Consider the following 21,912-nt stretch of genomic DNA (forward strand, 5'->3'; position numbering starts at 1 on the left):
GATGTTGTATTTCAGCTATGTGTTCCTGTTTCCAGCATGGTGTTTGCAGCTGGATGTTGTATTTCAGCTATGTTTTCATGTTTCCAGGAGGGTGTTTGCAGCTGGGTGTTGTATTTCAGCTATGTGTTCCTGTTTCCAGGATGGTGTTTGCAGCTGGATGTTGTATTTCAGCTATGTGTTCCTGTTTCCAGTATTGTTTTTGCAGCTGGGTGTTGTATTTCAGCTATGTGTTCATGTTTCCAGGATGGTCTTTGCAGCTGGATGTTGTATTTCAGCTATGTGTTCATGTTTCCAGCATGGTGTTTGCAGCTGGATGTTGTATTTCAGCTATGTGTTCCTGTTTCCAGGATGGTGTTTGCAGCTGGGTGTAATGGCCATATGCCAGGCCTGATGGGTATGATCAACAGGAAGTACCTCACACCGTGGCCAGCGACGTTCTTTGTTGTGAGTTTGCAAGTGGTGGTTTTCAAGTTGCATGTTGTATGACGAAGTCAATGATTGGTTGGTTGGTTGGTTTGTTGTTTAACGCCGCACTCAGCAATATTCCAGGTATATGACGGCGGTCTGTAAATAACAGAGTCTGGACCAGACAGTCCAGTGATTGATATCATGAGCATCGATTCACGCAATTGGGATTGATGACATGCATTAACCAAGTCAGCGAGTCTGACCACCCGATCACGTTAGTCGCCTTTTATGACAAGCATAGTCACCTTTTACGACAAGCATAGTCACCTTTTACGGCAAGACGAAGTCAATGAACCTACCCAGATTTCCACTTACAAAGCCATGTCACTGGTATTGTAGTATTCAAGCTTCATTCAAAAAACTGTTCATCTCAGTAACTAGTGAGAGACAACACGAGCCCATCTCTGGTCACAGTTTTGCACTATGTGCGTTTATTCATAAGGTATACAGAGTTGTGTCCCTTGGATCAGTTAACCGGGGCACACATATTGAATCACCCTGCGAATCCGGTATCACCATAATAAACCAAATCACTACAGCTATGACTGTCACAGTTCCCATGTTTAACAGACTGTAGCTAGGGAGCTGAAAGCTGCCTGATGCAGGGTTTGATTCCTGTTCAAGTTTCTTGTCGGGGCGGTCAGGTAGCCTAGTGGTTAAAACTTTCGGTCGTCACGCCGAAGACCCGGGTTCGATTCCCGACATGGGTGAAGTCCATTTCTGGTGTCGCCCGCCGTGATATTGCTGGAATATTGCTTAAAGCGGCGTTAAACCATACTCACTAAATCACTCACTCAAGTTTCTTGTCTGAAATTCCATTGGATTAGATTAGACTAAGAGATTCAAGACAGTTGTGTCCATATGCCTGAATAATAGGATAGGATAGTGAACATGAAATGATATGAATACATGCCTCTTTTTTATGGATAGCAAGTTCTTTTATTCTTTGGAACGACATTTCAGAGCTACTTCTTGCCATTTCATCAGGTGAATACTGAGGAAGTATATAGAGTTGATATACATGATCTATGTACACATAATGCTATGTTTACACAAGTAGGATTAATGTTGGTTGGTTTGTTGTTTAATGCTGCACTCAGCAATATTCCAGCTGTATGATGGCGGTCTGTATATAATCGAGTCTGGACCAGACAATCCAGTGATTAATATCATGAGCGGCGATTCACACAATTGGGACGATGAAATGTATCAACCAAGTCAGCGAGCCTGACCACCCGATCTCGTTAGTCGCCTTTTACGACTAGCATAGTCACCTTTTACGGCAAATATGGGTTGCTGAAGACCTATTCTACCCCGGATCTTCACAGATGAATGTACAACGATACTAATATAGTGAAGAGCAAATGAGATTAGCGGGAGAGAAAACAATTACCGTATTCGACGTAATAAGCACCCCGCTCTAATAAGCGCCCACAGCGACATTTGCTAAGATATTGGCTAGTGAACAATCCCAATTAGCATCCCTTCCGATTGATCAATGTACACAAGACTTATTTATTCGTGTATAATACGCACGCGTGTGTTATATGCACCCTTAATTATGGGCATTTAATTCTGGAAAAATATATCTGTCGTACATAAACATTTCAGGCTGTCAGCATAAACCACAAAATTTATCTGTCAACTCTGTTTTTTTCCACCAAAATAACATTCTTATAAGAGCCCCCTATTTCTTATTTTGAGAGCGCCCTGGGCGCTTATTACGTCGAGTACGGTACGTATACTGAAGGCGTGGTGATTGGACTGAGTGTTATAACAAGGAGCTGACTATGGTTACACTAACAATAAGGTAATCAAGGTGTCCATTTGTGTTTGGTGACCTTGGGTAGGTAGGTGCCTTGGTCTCTGTTAGGCTTAAACAAGTAAAAAAATTGGTTCTCATGCAATGACTTTTCAAAATATAGTGCGGGCGGGTGGTGTTTTTTTTTACCTTGTTCAAACTAGCATGTCACCAAATATACAGTTACGTACCATAAACCTGGGAAAGGGCCTCCCTACATAAACAGCATATAAACTCCTATTGCCGCCGTGACCATAACACAAGATGTGCAGTAAAGCAGTGCGCATGTAAAGGGAAGTAACTGTGTGCTATATTGGATCGTATTACATTAAAGTATTAGGATTTTTTGATTTTTTTGAAAATGGAAATAAAAACGAAACATGCATCAAACTTGTGTCTTTGGGTCTTGTTGGAGGTGACTCTCAGTCTATGCTGACTGGGTGGGCCCTTTACTGAAAGATGTGTCTTGGGGTCTTGTTGGAGGTGACTCTCAGTCTATGCTGACTGGGTGGGCCCTTTACTGAAAGATGTGTCTTGGGGTCTTGTTGGAGGTGACTGTCAGTCTATGCTGACTGGGTGGGCCCTTTACTGAAAGATGTGTCTTGGGGTCCTGTTGGAGGTGACTCTCAGTCTATGCTGACTGGGTGGGCCCTTTACTGAAAGATGTGTTTTGGGGTCTTGTTGGAGGTGACTCTCAGTCTATGCTGACTGGGTGGGCCCTTTACTGAAAGATGTGTCTTGGGGTCTTGTTGGAGGTGACTCTCAGTCTATGCTGACTGGGTGGGCCCTTTACTGAAAGATGTGTCTTGGGGTCCTGTTGGAGGTGACTCTCAGTCTATGCTGACTGGGTGGGCCCTTTACTGAAAGATGTCTCTTGGGGTCTTGTTGGAGGTGACTCTCAGTCTATGCTGACTGGGTGGGCCCTTTACTGAAAGATGTGTCTTGGGGTCTTGTGGGAGGTGACTCTCAGTCTATGCTGACTGGGTGGGCCCTCTACTGAAAGATGTGTCTTGGGGTCTTGTTGGAGGTGACTCTCAGTCTATGCTGACTGGGTGGGCCCTTTACTGAAAGATGTGTCTTGGGGTCTTGTTGGAGGTGACTCTCAGTCTATGCTGACTGGGTGGGCCCTTTACTGAAAGATGTGTCTTGGGGTCTTGTTGGAGGTGACTCTCGGTCTATGCTGACTGGGTGGGCCCTTTACTGAAAGATGTGTCTTGGGGTCTTGTTGGAGGTGACTCTCAGTCTATGCTGACTGGGTGGGCCCTTTACTGAAAGATGTGTCTTGGGGTCCTGTTGGAAGTGACTCTCAGTCTATGCTGACTGGGTGGGCCCTTTACTGAAAGATGTGTCTTGGGGTCTTGTTGGAGGTGACTCTCAGTCTATGCTGACTGGGTGGGCCCTTTACTGAAAGATGTGTCTTGGGGTCTTGTTGGAGGTGACTGTCAGTCTATGCTGACTGGGTGGGCCCTTTACTGAAAGATGTGTCTTGGGGTCCTGTTGGAAGTGACTCTCAGTCTATGCTGACTGGGTGGGCCCTTTACTGAAAGATGTGTCTTGGGGTCTTGTTGGAGGTGACTCTCAGTCTATGCTGACTGGGTGGGCCCTCTACTGAAAGATGTGTCTTGGGGTCTTGTTGGAGGTGACTCTCAGTCTATGCTGACTGGGTGGGCCCTTTACTGAAAGATGTGTCTTGGGGTCTTGTTGGAGGTGACTCTCAGTCTATGCTGACTGGGTGGGCCCTTTACTGAAAGATGTGTCTTGGGGTCTTGTTGGAGGTGACTCTCAGTCTATGCTGACTGGGTGGGCCCTTTACTGAAAGATGTGTCTTGGGGTCTTGTTGGAGGTGACTCTCAGTCTATGCTGACTGGGTGGGCCCTTTACTGAAAGATGTGTCTTGGGGTCTTGTTGGAGGTGACTCTCAGTCTATGCTGACTGGGTGGGCCCTTTACTGAAAGATGTGTCTTGGGGTCCTGTTGGAGGTGACTCTCAGTCTATGCCGATCTGGAGGCTGGAGGGGCCTTGGTCTGGGATGCTGATGAGGATGGGTGATGGGGCTGGTTTGAACTTGGAAACAAGATATTTTTGCTGGGTTTCATACTTTACTGGTAACTCTATATGCTATCTCAATATTCACCTGATGAAGGGCAAGAAGCAGCTCTGTTGCTTCGTTACATGGATAAAATTTGTTATCCATAAAACAGTTTCATGTATTCATGTTCTTCCAACTTCTAAATGCCTATTAAATACTTCATGAATAATATTCGAATCCCGACGTAGGTACGATGTGTGAAGCCTATTTCTGGTGTCCCCTGCCTAGATATCACTGGAATATTGCTAAATACGGCGTAAAACCATACTCTCTAACTCACTCATGAATAATATGTTTTTAAATTCTTTAAGAATTATGTCTCTTAATCTGTTTAAAATGTCAATATTTCAAAACACTGAGGTTTGTGCTCTATAGGCAAGACATTATTTCCCCTGTCAATGAATAAGTGAACATTCAATTTGTATCTCAGCTCCCTGGGGAGTACAGAACCATGTCTGTTACATTTCAGAGTATTCCAGCACTGGCCATTTTATTCTCTGGGTCTGTTGTTAGGCTGATTGATGCAATGAGCCTCTATACGTGTATGATGGTGTCCTCTGTCCTGATAGTTCTACTGTACCTGCGCTGGAAGAAACCAATGGCCAAAAGGCCAATCAAGGTAAGTGCAAATTGTCCCAAACACCTCCGAGGTCGAAAAGGTCAGATGATAAAAGTCATAGATATGTTGGTTTGCAACTAGATCAGACGCCAGCCTGGAAGCAATCTAGTCTAGATTGGACAACCATTGGTTGACAACATGAACAACACCCCATGACATTTGTATACTCGGACACTCAATCTGCTAGGTATTGCAATCCTAAGTTTAGTTCAAAAGCCTTTTGCGCTTACAGCTGTTTTAGGGCTGCCATCGATATAGATCATAGACATCGATAATCGTTAACAAAATATCGATCAATTATCGATAAATATCGGAGAAGTAACTGAGGAAATTGTGAAAAAGTACGAAAGAAATCAACATATTTCACGTCACTGGTTTGTGGTGGCACATTTATGCAGGGATTACTTTGTGGACGATTAAGACATAACAAAAACAGTTGCTTTCCGTCTTAGGCAATTGACACGATTGACAATAAAAAGACGTTTTCGTTAGATTTAAACTTTATTTCCTCACAATAGTTTATGTCAGATATTATTGATAACACAATCTCCATATTGATAATCGTTAATATTTCTCCCAATCGATGATAATTTCGATTATCAATTTTTTTAGCCAGCCCTAGCCCATAGTTAGTGAGGCGATTGTTGAGGTAGGCCCTGCACAGGGACACCAGGAAATGATGTGCTGTAGCTCCATGGCTATTATGTGCCCGTAGAGCAGGGTATGAAACTCCCAAAAATTTCAGCCAGACCACAGGACTGGCTAGCTGAAATACTTGCCAGCCCTGACCAAAACCTGCCTGCCCACTATAATCATATGTTTCTCAGGATAATTTAATTAAAACTTTAAATCGAATTCGTTGAACATGAAGTAATGCAAGAAAATAAATAGCAAACACTTTTTAGGTTAGATTTGTATTTAATATCCTAGAATACATCATGTAAATAATGCTTATCATCCGGAAATATTTAGAATATTTTTACATATGAAATATAACCCGACCGTCGGGCAGGGGGATTTGAAAATCTGGCAGCCCGAGTTGAAATCAAACCGTCTCGGACGGTCGGGCAGGCAGGTATTTCGAACACTGCGTAGAGATCGTTGTAAGTATTTTTGTTGTGATTACAGAGCTACAGATAAGCAGCGTATTTGCTTAAAATACCCCCCCTAAATATCAACAACCCAATTACTTTCAATTATCTTGCATACAGAAACACATGCATTAAATGAAAAACCCAAATGTATAAAAACAGCACGCGTAAATACCCAATGAAGTTTTTCCAGCATGCGTACAAAGGAGCTAATTTCCGAAACACAAATATGAGCAAATTTACTTTCTGAGTCAAGCCTATATATTTAGAACAGTTATTTCATCTAAAACATTATTTCAATTTTTTAAAATCTTTAAATGTTCACTAATTGTGTGAAAAACCCAATAGAGTGATGAATAGATGAGTGACAAAATATTGGTTACCCAATGAAAAATGTAATAACCCAATTAAGATAAAAAACCCAGAGTAAAAACTCAATTGCTCAATAAGTTATCTGGAGCTCTGGATTATAAGTCGCAGCAAATGACTGAAGCGTGAGTAAAATGTCAAGTGCTGTTCCTGGCAGTGAGTGGAATTTAGAGTCAAAAGAGGGCGATTCGAGGCCATTTACGACCTGACTTGTGTCTTATCTACTTATCAAGTGCAGATTGGACACCAGACAGAAAACCCTGAATTCATGTCTGCTTCCAAGATTCAAGACATTAAATTGTGGCAAATCAGGAGTCCACTGACATATATTACAGGGCCTGTTATGTATTGCTGAGCCAGTTCAGTTTGCCCTACTAATAAGATCTTTCATTGCCCCAAACTTCCATAGCGACTTCAAATACCTCACACCACGTTGGGCCTGGTGGTGACCGACACTGAGTAGTAATGAAGAGAGCCACATTCCACCAATGTCAACTGACATCCACAAGTGTCTTTGTTGCAGATGCCGATCATCTTGCCGATACTGGAGCTGATGTTGTCTACAGTGCTGATCTGCCTGTCTGTCTACCAGAAGCCGCTGGAACTCGGCTTGTGTCTCGCGATCGTTGCAGCAGGGATACCGGTCTACTTCATTTGTGTCGAGTGGAAATCCAAGCCTAAAGTTTTTCTCAGATTTATGGGTAAGTTCAGTTGAACATGATGAAGGGGGTGGTGTCATACAGGGTACTTTGGAAAGGATCCGTGAAGATCCGGGATAGAATAGGTCTTCAGCAACCCATGCTTGTCATAAGGGGTGACTTACAGGATGGGTTGTCAGTCTCTCTGACTTAGTAGTTGAATATCATCGATCCAAATTGTGTGGATCGATGCTTATGATATCAATCACTGGACTGTCTTGTCCAGGCTCGATTATTTACGGACCGCCGTCATATAGCTAGAATATTGCTGAGTGCGGCGTTTAACAACCAACCAACTTAACAAAGGTAGCAGTAGAAACTAGATTGGCAAAGACTACAGGACTGGTGCCAATTTCTAACACTGGTACCCCAGGTATTTTCCTGTGTACAAAATGCAACCTGATCAAATCAGAAATGTACCCGACATAGTCACTGAACTCTTCCTTTACTACCAGTGTATAAATTATTTTTAAAACTTCACTGGCCAGGCGGGCTTGTTAATAACAAATATAGCAAGCCGTCATCATATTTTACTTGCCCTATGACTGCAGCCTACATATTTGTGTTAACCTGAATGGAATTAGTGTGAGACCATTAGACAACCTTGAAGCTGATAGGTTGCTTGGTACTGTACTGTCTGACGTTTGTGGTAGTTCTTAAACGTTCACGCACATCACTAATACATGATATACATGTATACCAGTCATTATCTGTGTATAGGAAAAGTTTACAATTTCGCGTATTCCAATAATCTACAAAGAAATGAAAACAAAATTGCAACAGACTTTGACAATAAATGTCGCCCTGATTGACTTGATTCATAGAAATAAATATGTATTGGATACAGTTTTTAACTAGACAGTCAGACCAGCTTTATGTAAATGTTACAAGCCCAATGTAAGAGTCACTGGGATTTGGCAAGTGGGCAGGCTACTATTTCTGACACTGTTTACTTGTGGGTCAAGATTCAGTTCATCCATGATTTACCACTAAGAAGGTAATGATCACCCGATTTATTTCATATTACTGTAGTTAAAAGTGTCATGGCTTTGCCATCAGTGGCCCTTTCGAAGCACATTTCTTACATGAATGAACACAACTGCATGATCAGATCACTCAAACTGAACATTCCCGAAACAAATAATGCAAAATGTCTGTGCAAGTGTGCTTGAATTTCCTTCTCCAAAATGGAAGGTAAGAAGATATAAAATCAGCTGATGCATCCCGGAAACAAAGTTGATTTTTGAGCTGGGATACCGACTAGGTCCGAGATAGAAAGAGCGGTGCTGTTTGACCTTTTAAGTGTCCTTGCAACTGTGTACTAACAACTAGGCTTTTGATTACCATTGATTGAAGAAATTCTTAAATAAATACCACTGTCAGGACACTACCCAGTATGTTAATGCGTATGCATAAAATGTTAATAATGCCCATGTTTGGGCATAATTTATAAATATTCATGAGCAATTGGTTAGGGTTTGATTAGTTAAATTCTTTCAGAAGAGCAACTGTTTGAATTGGGTTTTACCACTCTCCTACCCAGAGTCCCATGCGGCCGGCAGCCAGCCAGCATAGTACCTCTGCCACAGGCCAGCGCCATGTGACGATTCGTCACATCTTTCACAGTCCATTCAAGAAATTGCATATGCTTTTGTTCCGTTTCATGTTTGACAAGTCTACACATTTTCATAAACAAATGTCAAAGAATGGTTATGGTTCATTAAGATAGTATCCTAATACGTGAAAATCTACTTGTTTTGGCGAAGTTATCCTTTGTTTACATTGGTTGTACGGCTCCACGTGCTGTCATCGAAGCCCTACGGAGAGCTAGCGATACGGTCACTTTGATGTATAAATATATATTGTCATGCAACTCACTGTCGCAGTTGTAGTAGCATATCTATAGAATTATGCAAAACAATATGTAAAGCATATACCAAATACTTGCATTAGTCCGTTCTATACTGATTTCTGAAAAAGCGCGTTTGTTTACAAACAAGAGAAAAGTCCGGTCACGTGATATGCAAATTAGCCTGTGGCAGTGGTGTTATGCTGAGTCACCACTGCGACGGAGTGTGGGGTTTTATGTCACTTTTAGCAATATTCTAGCAATATCAGTGCGAGGGGCACAATAAATGGGTGTTACACATAAGAAAATTGTTTTTTACTCTTAAGTACATATTTAACATGAGTAATGAATGCAATACCACACCTGTTCTTGTTAGATACCATTTTATGAAAGTCCATTATTGCGTAAACATAGTACTTAAACAACGTAGCATTGCCTATATGTGGCACTGAAGTGTTGTCAGAGTTATGTGCCCTTGCCTTGTGCTGAAACAAGCTCCTTCCCAGCGCGTGACACCTTCGTTACACTCTCAGTAATGTCGCTGCCACCAGTGTGGGCGCGGCCATTACAAGAATCTTGCATTTTTCCCTCTAACCCCAAATGTAGTAACGTTTATACTTTTGTTTATGTCTTTGGGAATGCCATCATATTTGATTTTGAAAAGGTTTACGACTGATCATGTTTTCCATATGAATTTACTTTGTTGTTTGTATAATCAGATTGGTTCGAGATTGTAGACGGAAAATCATCCAACGTCTCATTTACATTCATACTATACCAATCACATGATAGTTTTAATGAAATAGAAATTCAAAAAGGCAAACTAAGAAAGTAATCTAGCAGCAGTAAGTGTATTTGACGTCACGGCAGTCGTCACTTGTTTGTAAACATAACAGTCTTTCGGTTGCGAGTTCAACTGCAAGCATGGTTGTGGCCACCTATCACAGTGGGGAGATTTAACTGGTGGCAGTGATAGTATAGAAGGTTTGGCGAACGGGCTATCGCTGTGAGGAGCTTGGTGCTGAAATAGGATGGGCGAGGTTTGTGTGGGCATGGGAGGTTTGTGTGGGGATAGGAGGTTGGTATGGGGATGGGCGATTTGTGTGGGGAAGGGAGGTTTGTGTGGGGATGGGAGGTTTGTGTGAGGATGGGAGGTTTGTGTGGGGATGGGAGGTTTGTGTGGGGATGGGAGGTTTGTGTGGGGATGGGAGGTTTGTGTGGGGATGGGAGGTTTGTGTGGGGATGGGAGGTTTGTGTGGGGATGGGCGGTTTGTGTGGGGAAGGGAGGTTTGTGTGAGGATGGGAGGTTTGTGTGGGGATGGGAGGTTTGTGTGGGGATGGGAGGTTTGTGTGAGGATGGGAGGTTTGTGTGGGGATGGGAGGTTTGTGTGGGGATGGGAGGTTTGTGTGAGGATGGGAGGTTTGTGTGGGGACAGGAGGTTTGTGTGGGGATGGGAGGTTTGTTTGGGGATGGGAGGTATGTTTGGGGATGGGAGGTTTTAGTGGGGATGGGAGGTTTGTGTGAGGAAGGGAGGTTTGTGTGGGGATGGGAGGTTTGTGTGAGGACGGGAGGTTTGTGTGAGGATGGGAGGTTTGTGTGGGGACAGGAGGTTTGTGTGGGGATGGGAGGTTTGTTTGGGGATGGGAGGTTTGTGTGGGGATGGGAGGTTTGTGTGAGGAAGGGAGGTTTGTGTGGGGATGAGAGGTTTGTGTGAGGATGGGAGGTTTGTGTGAGGATGGGAGGTTTGGAGGTTTGTGTGGGGATGGGAGGTTTGTGTGGGAATGGGAGGTTTGTGTGGGGATGGGAGTTTTGTTTGGGGACAGGAGGTTTGTGTGGGGACAGGAGGTTTGTGTGGGGATGGGAGGTTTGTGTGGGGACAGGAGGTTTGTGTGGGAATGGGAGGTTTGTGTAGGGAGGTTTGTTTGGGGGAAAGGGAGGTTTGTGTGGGGATGAGAGGTTTGTGTGGGGATGGGAGGTTTGTGTGGGGATGGGAGGTTTGTGTGAGGATGGGAGGTTTGTTTGGGGATGGGAGGTTTGTGTGTGGATGGGAGTTTTGTGTGGGGATGGGAGGTTTGTGTGGGGATGGGAGGTTTGTGTGGGGGGATGGGAGGTTTGTGTGAGGATGGGAGGTTTGTGTGGGGATGGGAGGTTTGTGTGGGGATGGGAGGTTTGTGTGGGGACAGGAGGTTTGTGTGGGGATGGGAGGTTTGTGTGGGGATGGGAGGTTTGTTTGGGGGAAAGGGAGGTTTGTGTGGGGATGGGAGGTTTGTGTGAGGATGGGAGGTTTGTGTGAGGATGGGAGGTTTGTGTGGGGACAGGAGGTTTGTGTGGGGATGGGAGGTTTGTTTGGGGACAGGAGGTTTGTGTGGGGATGGGAGGTTTGTGTGGGGATGGGAGGTTTGTGTGGGGATGGGAGGTTTGTGTGAGGATGGGAGATGATGAAGAGACACAACATGGAGAGAAAATAAGAGATTAATGCAAGATACTGAGAAATCATTGTTTCTAAATTTGTGTGTATGTTTTTAATTATGTAAATGTGGATGTGTTTTCAGTAGAGTGTAAGATGTAGCATACCTTACATTTTGTACGAATCTATTGTATTGAAACTAACCTGTGTGATTATTGATGGATGGTCCTGTTTGATATTTTCAGAACGTTCAACATTATTCTTGAAGACTTTATTGTATGTGGAGTCTCCAGCACAATGATGTCAGCTGTTCCTAGCTCTTCACCAAGTGTCACCAAGTGTCGCCAAAGGTCACCAAGTGTCACCAAGTGTCGCCAAGTGCCACCTCAGCTCGTCGCCAACTTGTTATCTAGAGAAAGGGGCTCGTTCTGCCCATCCGTCATGTTTCGTTTCTGGAGCATAACTCAGAAACCATTCAATATTTTTTCATGAAACTTTGCAGGTCTGTCAAGTACATGCTTAACTGGTGCCTTTTGCTAGTTAGAAATTTTAGAAATGTTTATTTTCTACGTTTCCATGGCAACAAGATGGACTTAGGTTCTCTTAGGGTAGGGTTCGTTTCCGGAGCATAACTCATAAACCGTTCAATATTTTTTCATGAACCTTTGCAGGTCTGTCAGGTACATGCTGAACTGGTGCCTTTTGCTAGTTAGAAATTTTAGAAATGTTTATTTTCTACGTTTCCATGGCAACAAGATGGACTTAGGTTCTCTTAGGGTAGGGTTCGTTTCCGGAGCATAACTCATAAACCGTTCAATATTTTTTCATGAACCTTTGCAGGTCTGTCAGGTACATGCTGAACTGGTGCCTTTTGCTAGTTAGAAATTTTAGAAATGTTTATTTTTTATGTTTCCATGGCAACAAGATGGACTTAGGTTCTGTTAGGGTAGGGTTTGTTTCCGGAGCACAACGCATAAACCGTTCAATATTTTTTCACCAAACTTTGCAGGTTTGTCAGGTACATGCTGAACTGGTGCCTTTTGCTAGTTAGAAATTTTTGAAATGTTTATTTTTTACGTTTCTATGGCAACAAGATGGACTTAGGTTCCAAACTCTTCTTTTTTTGACAATTTCCATGACAAGTTCCACCTCGGTTAAAAAAGGTTAGGGTTTGTTTAGATTTAATTATGTCATAAATTCTGCAACAGGGGCGGGGGATATAGCCACGTTAGTGGCAAACTCTGGTTATCATTGTAACAGTTGTCATCCACGTTATATAATGACTGTAACATTAGTTAATATATACATGATATACATTGGTCACCTTTTTTACTCTGTTATTTGTATGTGTCAGATTACATTTCCAATTTTGTTTATAATAATTTTTTTATTTCTGTTTTACTGGGAAGACAAAAGCCTTGATATATCATTTACTACACTGAATGATGGATATCTTGTTTGAAACAGAAGGGCAATCCCTAGCCGGCTAAAAATAGATTGCTGCACAATAAAGGGGTTGCAACGCAAATATTGTCAGGAACCAGTCTTTATGAGAAGGACTTTACTAAGAATGCATTATGCTCTTTATCAGGAATATAGGTGGGTAGGAGAAACATCTTCGCTCACAATATGCTAAAAAACATTCACTCTGGAAAACAGAAAATGTGGCGAGATCTTGCACCCATATCTATCAGTCCAGGGCCCCATTCCACAAGTGATTCCACAATCTTGATCTAAGGCGATCGTAACTCTCATACTTTAACTTAGACTTACGATGATCGTAGAGCTCAGTTTGCTTTGTGCAATGGGTCCATGGCCTCAATCAAGGGGGGATAACTGGTGACACTAGTCAAAGGTGGTTAAACAATGTATGACAAACTATGTGGGCAGAATGTGACCTTAATCGGCAATATGTGTCCATGTGCTACTTAAACAGATGAAATTTGTATATAGTCCGTCTCTAATACTTGTGTATTTAGTCCTCACAGACACATGGTTTCAGGGGCGGTCAGGTAGCCTAGTGGTTAAAGCATTTGCTCATCATGCCGAAGACCCAGGTTCGATTCCCGGCATGGGTACAATGTATGAAGCCCATTTCTGGTGTCCCACACCGTGATATTGCTGGAATATTGCTAAAAGTGGCATAAAACCATACTCACTCACTGTTTCAACATTTGAAGGTGCTTTGAATGTAATAGCACAAGTAAAACAATTAGTAAAGCTTTGACTGTGCCCCGGCCCTAAGGTTATAGATGGACGATCTAATATGATTGGCTCAAAATAAATATAATCACCCGATGGCTGTCCTATTTACAATGTACATTCGGAATGCGATCCATGTTTGCAATATTATGCTCATGACAAATATAGAACATTGTTTATGTCTGTCAGTCAACTTATTATCATTATCATGACAGTTGGCATCATCATGACCATGCCATAAGTGTGGTGAACATCAATTTAGGAGATAAACCTACTGTGTTTTGTATATAGAGCCAGGTCACCTGTAGACTTAACCACACTAAATATAATTTGGAATCAAACACAGGAGGAAAAGGATTTATGATGAAGGAGTAAGCATGTACTCCGAAACGTTATGTTCCTCATATAAAGAAGTTGACATCCATAAATTCTCCTCCTTATGTGTATCACTTCTAAATGCCTTTCAAAGACACAGTGTGAGGTTTCAAATGTTGAATTAAGCATGGTTTAGTCTCCAGGTAACCTAGCTCTACATTGAAAACACATACGGTTCATCTCTATTCTACCATGGCTAACTACAACATTGTTTAATAAGATGGTGCTGTACATGTACATATTGGCCTTAAACACTGCTGTTTGATTGATTAATATTTTTGTTGTCTTCTGTGAATTTTTTTTATTGATTCCTAGAGATGAGTATCGCCAGTTAAAATTGTATTGTGAAATATTGCAGAACACAGTACATATTGATATGTATCGGAAACATGACGATAGGTCCATGAACCATATGTTGCTCTTGTTATACACATTCAAATATTTAAGTTATACAAGTCCTTTTATAATTTTAGTTGTTTCAAAACAAAATTAATGTAAAAAAATGAAATTTGAGAAAAAATACATGACATTTTTACCATTTGTCTTAGGACCAACTGCACTTCTCAGTGTTGTCCAGGGAAGATGAAGGAGATATAATTTATAGCTTTCTGGAGGATGAAACTATATTGGTTTCTGATACTGGGTGACTACAACACTGACAAAAAATCCCCGATGCTCTCCTTGAATTCACTGGAAATATTTTTGGCTGTTTACGAAAATGATAGAATCCACTGAAACTATTGTCTGACCCATTAAATACCAACACAACAGCCCAGTCTCCTCCAACTTGAAACTTGTTTGTCTTGATTCATTAATGCTGAGTTTGTGCCTCTACGCAAACAACATGACAAAGAAATACTTTAATATGTATGTGACCAACCATGAGATAAAGGACCTTGGGGGTGAAAAATCACATTTTGACTTTTCATTATATTGTAAGACGACAGCATCTTCGGATCACAAAAATACAATTCACAAGCTTCAAATCATATTTATTACTTTGAAACAAGACATGACATATGGCGATCTTCACTGATGTAAGTTGACATCTTAAGACATCATAGCACAATTGTATCCCAGCGCCCATAAGGCCCCTTTTCTCCTGGTGGGTCAAAAACATTCAATTGGAATAATAAAAGGGCTGTGCTGGACTCCTGTGGGAGTTAATGAATTGATTTTGGCGGGAGATGAAACCACAACCTGGTACCCTGGGGTTGCTGCAGCCCGGGCCTTGTGCCCTGGGGTTGCTGCAGCCCGGGCCTTGTGCCCTGGGGTTGCTGCATCCCGGGCCGTGTGCCCTGGGGTTGCTGCAGCCCGGGCCTTGTGCCCTGGGGTTGCTGCAGCCCGGGCCTTGTGCCCTGGGGTTGCTGCAGCCCGGGCCTCGTGCCCTGGGGTTGCTGCAGCAGGGGCCTTGTGCCCTGGGGTTGCTGTAGCCTCGGTCTTGTGCCCTGGGGTTGCTGCAGCACGGGCCTTGTGCCCTGGGGTTGCTGTAGCCTCGGCCTTGTGCCCTGGGGTTGCTGCAGCCCGGGCCTTGTGCCCTGGGGTTGCTGCAGCCCGGGCCTCGTGCCCTGGGGTTGCTGCAGCAGGGGCCTCGTGCCCTGGGGTTGCTGTAGCCCGGGCCTTGTGCCCTCGGGTTGCTGTAGCCTCGGCCTTGTGCCCTGGGGTTGCTGCGGCCCGGGCCTTGTGCCCTGGGGCTGCTGCAGCCCCGGCCTCGTGCCCTGGGGTTGCTGCTGCCCGGGCCTTGTGCCCTGGGGTTGTAACCCAGTGTTGAGATATGAGTAGGGTTGTTGACCCTGCTGAGTTGACCTGGGGTGGCTAGGACCCAGACAGTCATGTAGTCTGGATTTCCTTCATTATTTGTTGGGGGATGAAATGCCCAAAATGAGGTTGTGAAAGAATTTGTGATTTGGAAGTTTTTTATTTACTTTGTCAAACACCTACTTTGAATTTTTAACAAAAATTTATATTAATCCATCATGTGTAATGTGAAAAAATGATTGTGTAAGAAAGTATTTGGCTATGATTGTTTTTCACCTATTGTTTGTGTGAAAAGTAGGAAATATTTCAAACTTCTTTAGTTTGTTAAGTCATTGTAGTTGTAATCCCTTTATGGTATTTGGATTGCATTTTAAACTGCATTTTGTTCAAAAAGATCATGTGGATACTTGCTGTATTGACAAAATGTTGACAAAACCATACTGATATACACATTGTTAGCCTTATATATTTTCAGTTGCATTATTTGGGAATGGTGGTAGTGTTACAGGTTTTACACACATTTCCCTTTCTTTCTTACTTTTCAAGCACCATTCCTGTCAATCGAAGCATTAAAAATCCTCCGTTTAACAGTTATTGTTTTTTACCTCCTGTTACCAAGTTTTAGTGACTCATCTTCGTGTCCAGGGATGAAATCCAATTCAACCACATAAACAGTCGAGTCTCGTTAATCTGACACTCATTAATCCAACAATCAGCTTTATCCAACACTATTTGTTTTTTGCTTGTTAAGAACGACAAGAACAATGTGTCGTTTAAGAAATAAAAACAATTAATTTTCTTTTAAATGTTTTTTTTTGTTTTTATGCAACAAATATTGGTTGTTTGTTATTTCGTTGTGGATTGTTATTTACAATTTAAATTTATTAACATATTTCAGTGTTGGATGTGTACTGTGATTTATGTCTCAATCAGGGTATGTTTGTGTATATGTTTCGTGTTTCAATATAGGAGTGGCTGAAGAGGTCATTGTTGTGTAGGGTGATTCACAGTTGTACCCTACTGGCCACTGCATGGCTTTGGACATAAATATAAGACCCGTGAAGATCGGGGGTAGACCCATGTTTGTCGTAAAAGGTGACGATGCTTGTCGTAAGATGCCACTAACGGGATCAGGTGGTCAGGCATGCTGACTTGGTTGATGCATGTCATCAATCCCAATTATGTGGATCGATGCTCATGATATCGATCATTGGATTATCTGGTCCCGACTCGATTATATACGGACCGCCGTCATGTAGCGGGAATATTGCTGAGAGCGACATTAAAAAAAACACATGAAAAAACAATCATTACAGGGTGCACGCTGTTTACAGTGTTTCCTGCAAGATTGTACACGTTCCCCATGTTTATGATCAGGTCATAATGATCAATACTTCATAGGTTTGTATACACCACATTCCGCCATCATCTGTGATCACATATGTCATGTGACTGCCTAGTGTAATAAAGTCAGCAGCCAATCAACACATATTAGCTTCAAACAAAATTCACAGAGCCAGTCGTCAAGGTGTATATACAAATAGAACTTCTCCTAACTACAGGATGATTATCTGCCCTTGCCACCAGCCAAATGTCATGGCCATTACTATAGCCTGCAGACACCTCATTCGTCACCACTCGCGTCTTTCCGTAACCTGCAAGAAGACTCGTCCCCCTGTCCATGATTGTTATATGAGAAAATACGACAAACCAATCAGAATGAGCATATGACTTTAATCACTTCGGTCATAGAATCCCTCAGGAATAATGTTTGATTTTACATATGTCTTGCATTTAAAAATATATCCGAGATACATTTAAATGTGTTCAACCATGCTGTATCATAATGTAAGTCCCGATGTGTTGTCAACAGCATCTAGAATATATATTATATATGGTGAAATATACGTGACTCATTACGCAACGAGTTGACAATTCTTTTAGCTATGCCCGTTTGTGCTTAGACGGAACCCAGTCGCAAAAATGGCCAAGAGGGGGGCACGAGTTGCTATTCGGCCTGTCCCGGAATAACACGAGTTGGTCACGAATGTCACATACTTTGTTTATCCATCCCACATTACATCTAAAAGGTATGTTGTTTCACACTTCTTTCATCATAAATTCAGATGAACATTATTTCAAAGTAGTTCAAAGTAATGTGAAAAGCAGTCTCCCTACTTAGACCATATTTAAAAAAAATATATTATACTTTTGTATATGTACTGGTATTTTCCTGGAGAGTTATTTCTATAAGCAGAGTTTATGCTTATATTTCTAAACATAATCTGTGTTACCATGGTTACACTACATCAGTTTATTGATGTATTGTTCTTGAAACTATTTGTGGAATGCCAACTAATTGGTTGTATTGTGCAACAACAGTCTGTTGTCATGATGTGCTGTCTGGAAAAATAGTGTGCTGTCTGGAGAATTAGTGTGTAATGACAGGTTGTTGATATATTGTGCAACAATTGTCTGTATATATATTGTTCAACAACTGACTGTTGATATATTGTGCAACAACTGTCTTTTGATATATTGTGCAACAACTGTCTGTTGATATATTGTGCAACTGTGGATATATTGTGCAACAACTGTCTGTTGATATATTGTGCAACAACTGCCTGTGGATATATTGTGCAACTGTGGATATATTGTGCAACAACTGTCTGTATATATATTGTGCAACAACTGTTGATATATTGTGCAACAACTGTCTGTTGATATATTGTGCAACAACTGTCTGTTGATAATATTATATTGTACAACAACTGCCTGTGGATATATTGTGCAACAACTGCCTGTGGATATATTGTGCAACAACTTTCTGTTAATATATTGTGCAACAACTGTCTGTTGATAATATTATATTGTACAACAACTGCCTGTGGATATATTGTGCAACAACTGTCTGTTGATAATATTATATTGTACAACAACTGCCTGTGGATATATTGTGCAACAACTGCCTGTGGATATATTGTGTTTTATTATTTCTTTGTTTTCAGGACTTGATGTGCCAAGTATATTTAATGTATATTAAGCAATATTTGATTTCTATTCTCATTTAATCAGCCTCTAATCTATACTTTGGCATTGTCTCTGAGACTTGTTTCCCAACACGTCAGTGTGGATCAGGTGGTCTTGTTGTTTGTGGGTCATTGCCAAAGTTGTCAACAAATGTCCCCACACAGTCTCACTAACTGCTGGAACTTTCCACACAGTGCCATCACAACATAGAATATTCCACATGTTCCCATAATGCTTTATCTCAGTCTTCAGGAAGATTACACGTCACACAAGCATCTAAATAAAGTAGTACTACATTCCTGACAACTAATCTTTGACCAAATACATTGCAATGAGCTTCTACCAAATCTCAACAGAAACAATGTAATACAGTGACAACCACAATGTAATTAAAATCAGATCTTAGTTCTCGCTAAGGAGGACATCCCATTAGGGGTCACGTCAGAATGACCTTTCATCTGACCAATCAGAGCGTCGCTTACCATATTATGAAGTGACAGTCGGAATGTGATTTCTAATCATGCAACCTCGAAAACTTTTAACTCCAAACGATAGTTACTGGTTTAACAACTGAATCCATACAATCTAGACCATCTATTAGCCATTCCAGAATGTTCTTTTGTTCAGGTTTCAAATTTGTAATCGAGAATTTGTCAAAATACGTTTCGAAGCGTAGTCGTCAATTTGAAATTAGTGCCGTAAATTACGGGAAAGCTGCCTTCTGATTGGTCATTCCATTGGTCGGTCAAAGTTCGTGCAAGGTCGGTCTGACGTGACCCGTATTGGGATGTCCTCAGATCTTTGATTAGCGGTAGCGAGAACTAAGATCTGATTTTGATTAGATTGTGACAACCATTGTTTAACAATAAAATACACTGCCTTATAACACTTGTCACGTACACACTCTCATAAACCCTTGAAGATTCGGGTTAGAATTAGTCTCCAACAACCCATGCTTGTCGTAAGAAGCAACTAACAGGACTGAGTTGTAAAGACTTGTTGACTTGGCTGATGAATGTCATTGTATCCCAATTGCATAGATTGATGCTTGTGCTGTCAATCACTGGATTGTCTGGTCCAGACTCAATTATTTACAGACCGCTGTCATATAGTTGGAATATTGCTGAGTGCAACGTTAAACAACAAACAAACAAAACAAACAGACTCATATATAGACCAGGGTAAGAGTAGGTCCTCAGCTCTTTGTTGTTGTAGCCCAAGGAGACCTGTGTTAGAATAGGCCTTTATCTCTCTGTTGTTGCAGCCCAAGGAGACATGGGTTAGAATAGGTCCTCAGATATATGCTGTTGTAGCCCAAGGAGACATGGGTTAGAATAGGTCCCCAGATATATGTTGTAGCCCAAGGAGACCTGGGTTAGAATAGGTCCTCAGATATATGTTGTTGAGGCCCAAGGAGACCTGGGTTAGTATAGGTCCTCAGATATATGCTGTTGCAGCCCAAGGAGACCTGGGTTAGAATAGGTCCTCAGATATATGCTGTTGCAGCCCAAGGAGACCTGGGTTAGAATAGGTCCTCAGATATATGTTGTTGCAGCCCAAGGAGACCTGGGTTAGAATAGCCCTTTATCTCTCTGTTGTTGCAGCCCAAGGAGACATGGGTTAGAATAGGTCCTCAGATATATGCTGTTGTAGCCCAAGGAGACATGGGTTAGAATAGGTCCTCAGATATATGTTGTTGTAGCCCAAGGAGACCTGGGTTAGAATAGGTCCTCAGATATATGCTGTTGTAGCCCAAGGAGACCTGGGTTAGTATAGGTCCCCAGATATATGCTGTTGCAGCCCAAGGAGACATGGGTTAGAATAGGTCCTCAGATATATGCAGTTGCAGCCCAAGGAGACCTGGGTTAGAATAGGCCTTTATCTCTCTGTTGTTGCAGCCCAAGGAGACCTGGGTTAGAATAGGTCCTCAGATATATGTTGTTGCAGCCCAAGGAGACCTGTGTTAGAATAGGTCCTCAGATATATGCTGTTGTAGCCCAAGGAGACCTGGGTTAGTATAGGTCCCCAGATATATGCTGTTGCAGCCCAAGGAGACCTGGGTTAGAATAGGTCCTCAGATATATGCTGTTGCAGCCCAAGGAGACCTGGGTTAGAATAGCCCTTTATCTCTCTGTTGTTGCAGCCCAAGGAGACCTGGGTTAGAATAGGTCCTCAGATATATGTTGTTGCAGCCCAAGGAGACCTGGGTTAGAATAGGTCCTCAGATATATGCTGTTGTAGCCCAAGGAGACCTGCGTTAGAATAGGTCCTCAGATATATGCTGTTGCAGCCCAAGGAGACCTGGGTAAGAATAGGTCCCCAGATATATGTTGTAGCCCAAGGAGACCTGGGTTAGAATAGGTCCTCAGATATATGCTGTTGTAGCCCAAGGAGACCTGGGTTAGAATAGGTCCTCAGATATATGTTGTTGCAGCCCAAGGAGACCTGTGTTAGAATTGGCCTTTATCTCTCTGTTGTTGCAGCCCAAGGAGACATGGGTTAGAATAGGTCCTCAGATATATGCTGTTGTAGCCCAAGGAGACCTGTGTTAGAATAGGTCCTCAGATATATGTTGTTGCAGCCCAAGGAGACCTGGGTTAGAAAAGATCCTCAGATATTTGTTGTTGCAGCCCAAGGAGACCTGGGTTAGAATAGGTCCTCAGATATATGCTGTTGTAGCCCAAGGAGACCTGCGTTAGAATAGGTCCTCAGATATATTTTGCTGCAGCCCAAGGAGACCTGGGTTAGAATAGGTCCCCAGATATATGTTGTAGCCCAAGGAGACCTGGGTTAGAATAGGTCCTCAGATATATGTTGTTGCAGCCCAAGGAGACCTGTGTTAGAATTGGCCTTTATCTCTCTGTTGTTGCAGCCCAAGGAGACATGGGTTAGAATAGGTCCTCAGATATATGCTGTTGTAGCCCAAGGAGACCTGCGTTAGAATAGGTCCTCAGATATATGCTGTTGCAGCCCAAGGAGACCTGGGTAAGAATAGGTCCCCAGATATATGTTGTAGCCCAAGGAGACCTGGGTTAGAATAGGTCCCCAGATATATGCTGTTGTAGCCCAAGGAGACCTGGGTTAGAATAGGTCCTCAGATATATGTTGTTGCAGCCCAAGGAGACCTGTGTTAGAATTGGCCTTTATCTCTCTGT

The 21,912-nt window shown here is 42.3% G+C and overlaps 2 protein-coding genes across 3 annotated transcripts in view; one reads left to right on the forward strand and one right to left on the reverse strand.

Annotated features, from left to right (window-relative positions):
• The window catches only part of LOC124135276 (Y+L amino acid transporter 2-like), a 31,855-nt gene extending 19,939 nt beyond the window's left edge, over positions 1-11,916 (forward strand). For both annotated transcript variants that reach the window (XM_048397497.1, XM_048397498.1), the window contains exons 7-10: positions 348-444; positions 4,828-4,977; positions 6,961-7,138; positions 11,638-11,916. In XM_048397497.1, coding sequence (XP_048253454.1) covers positions 348-444; positions 4,828-4,977; positions 6,961-7,138; positions 11,638-11,693 — 481 coding nt within the window. In that variant the 3' untranslated portion in view covers positions 11,694-11,916. The remainder of the gene's footprint in view (positions 1-347; positions 445-4,827; positions 4,978-6,960; positions 7,139-11,637) is intronic.
• Positions 11,917-15,089: 3,173 nt separating this feature from the next.
• On the reverse strand, positions 15,090-15,803 carry LOC124117249 (spidroin-2-like). The gene has a single exon (XM_046479073.2). It carries the CDS (start codon positions 15,801-15,803, stop codon positions 15,090-15,092), a length of 714 nt encoding a protein of 237 aa, XP_046335029.2.
• Positions 15,804-21,912: the final 6,109 nt, after the last annotated feature.

This window comes from Haliotis rufescens, unplaced genomic scaffold, assembly GCF_023055435.1.
Source record: "Haliotis rufescens isolate VD_foot unplaced genomic scaffold, xgHalRufe1.0.p SCAF_17, whole genome shotgun sequence".
In the NCBI taxonomy this organism is placed as follows: domain Eukaryota; kingdom Metazoa; phylum Mollusca; class Gastropoda; order Lepetellida; family Haliotidae; genus Haliotis; species Haliotis rufescens.

Excerpts from the sequence above, each read along its gene's own strand:
- LOC124117249 (XM_046479073.2), bottom strand. The coding sequence starts at position 15,803 with ATGACTGTCTGGGTCCTAGCCACCCCAGGTCAACTCAGCAGGGTCAAC.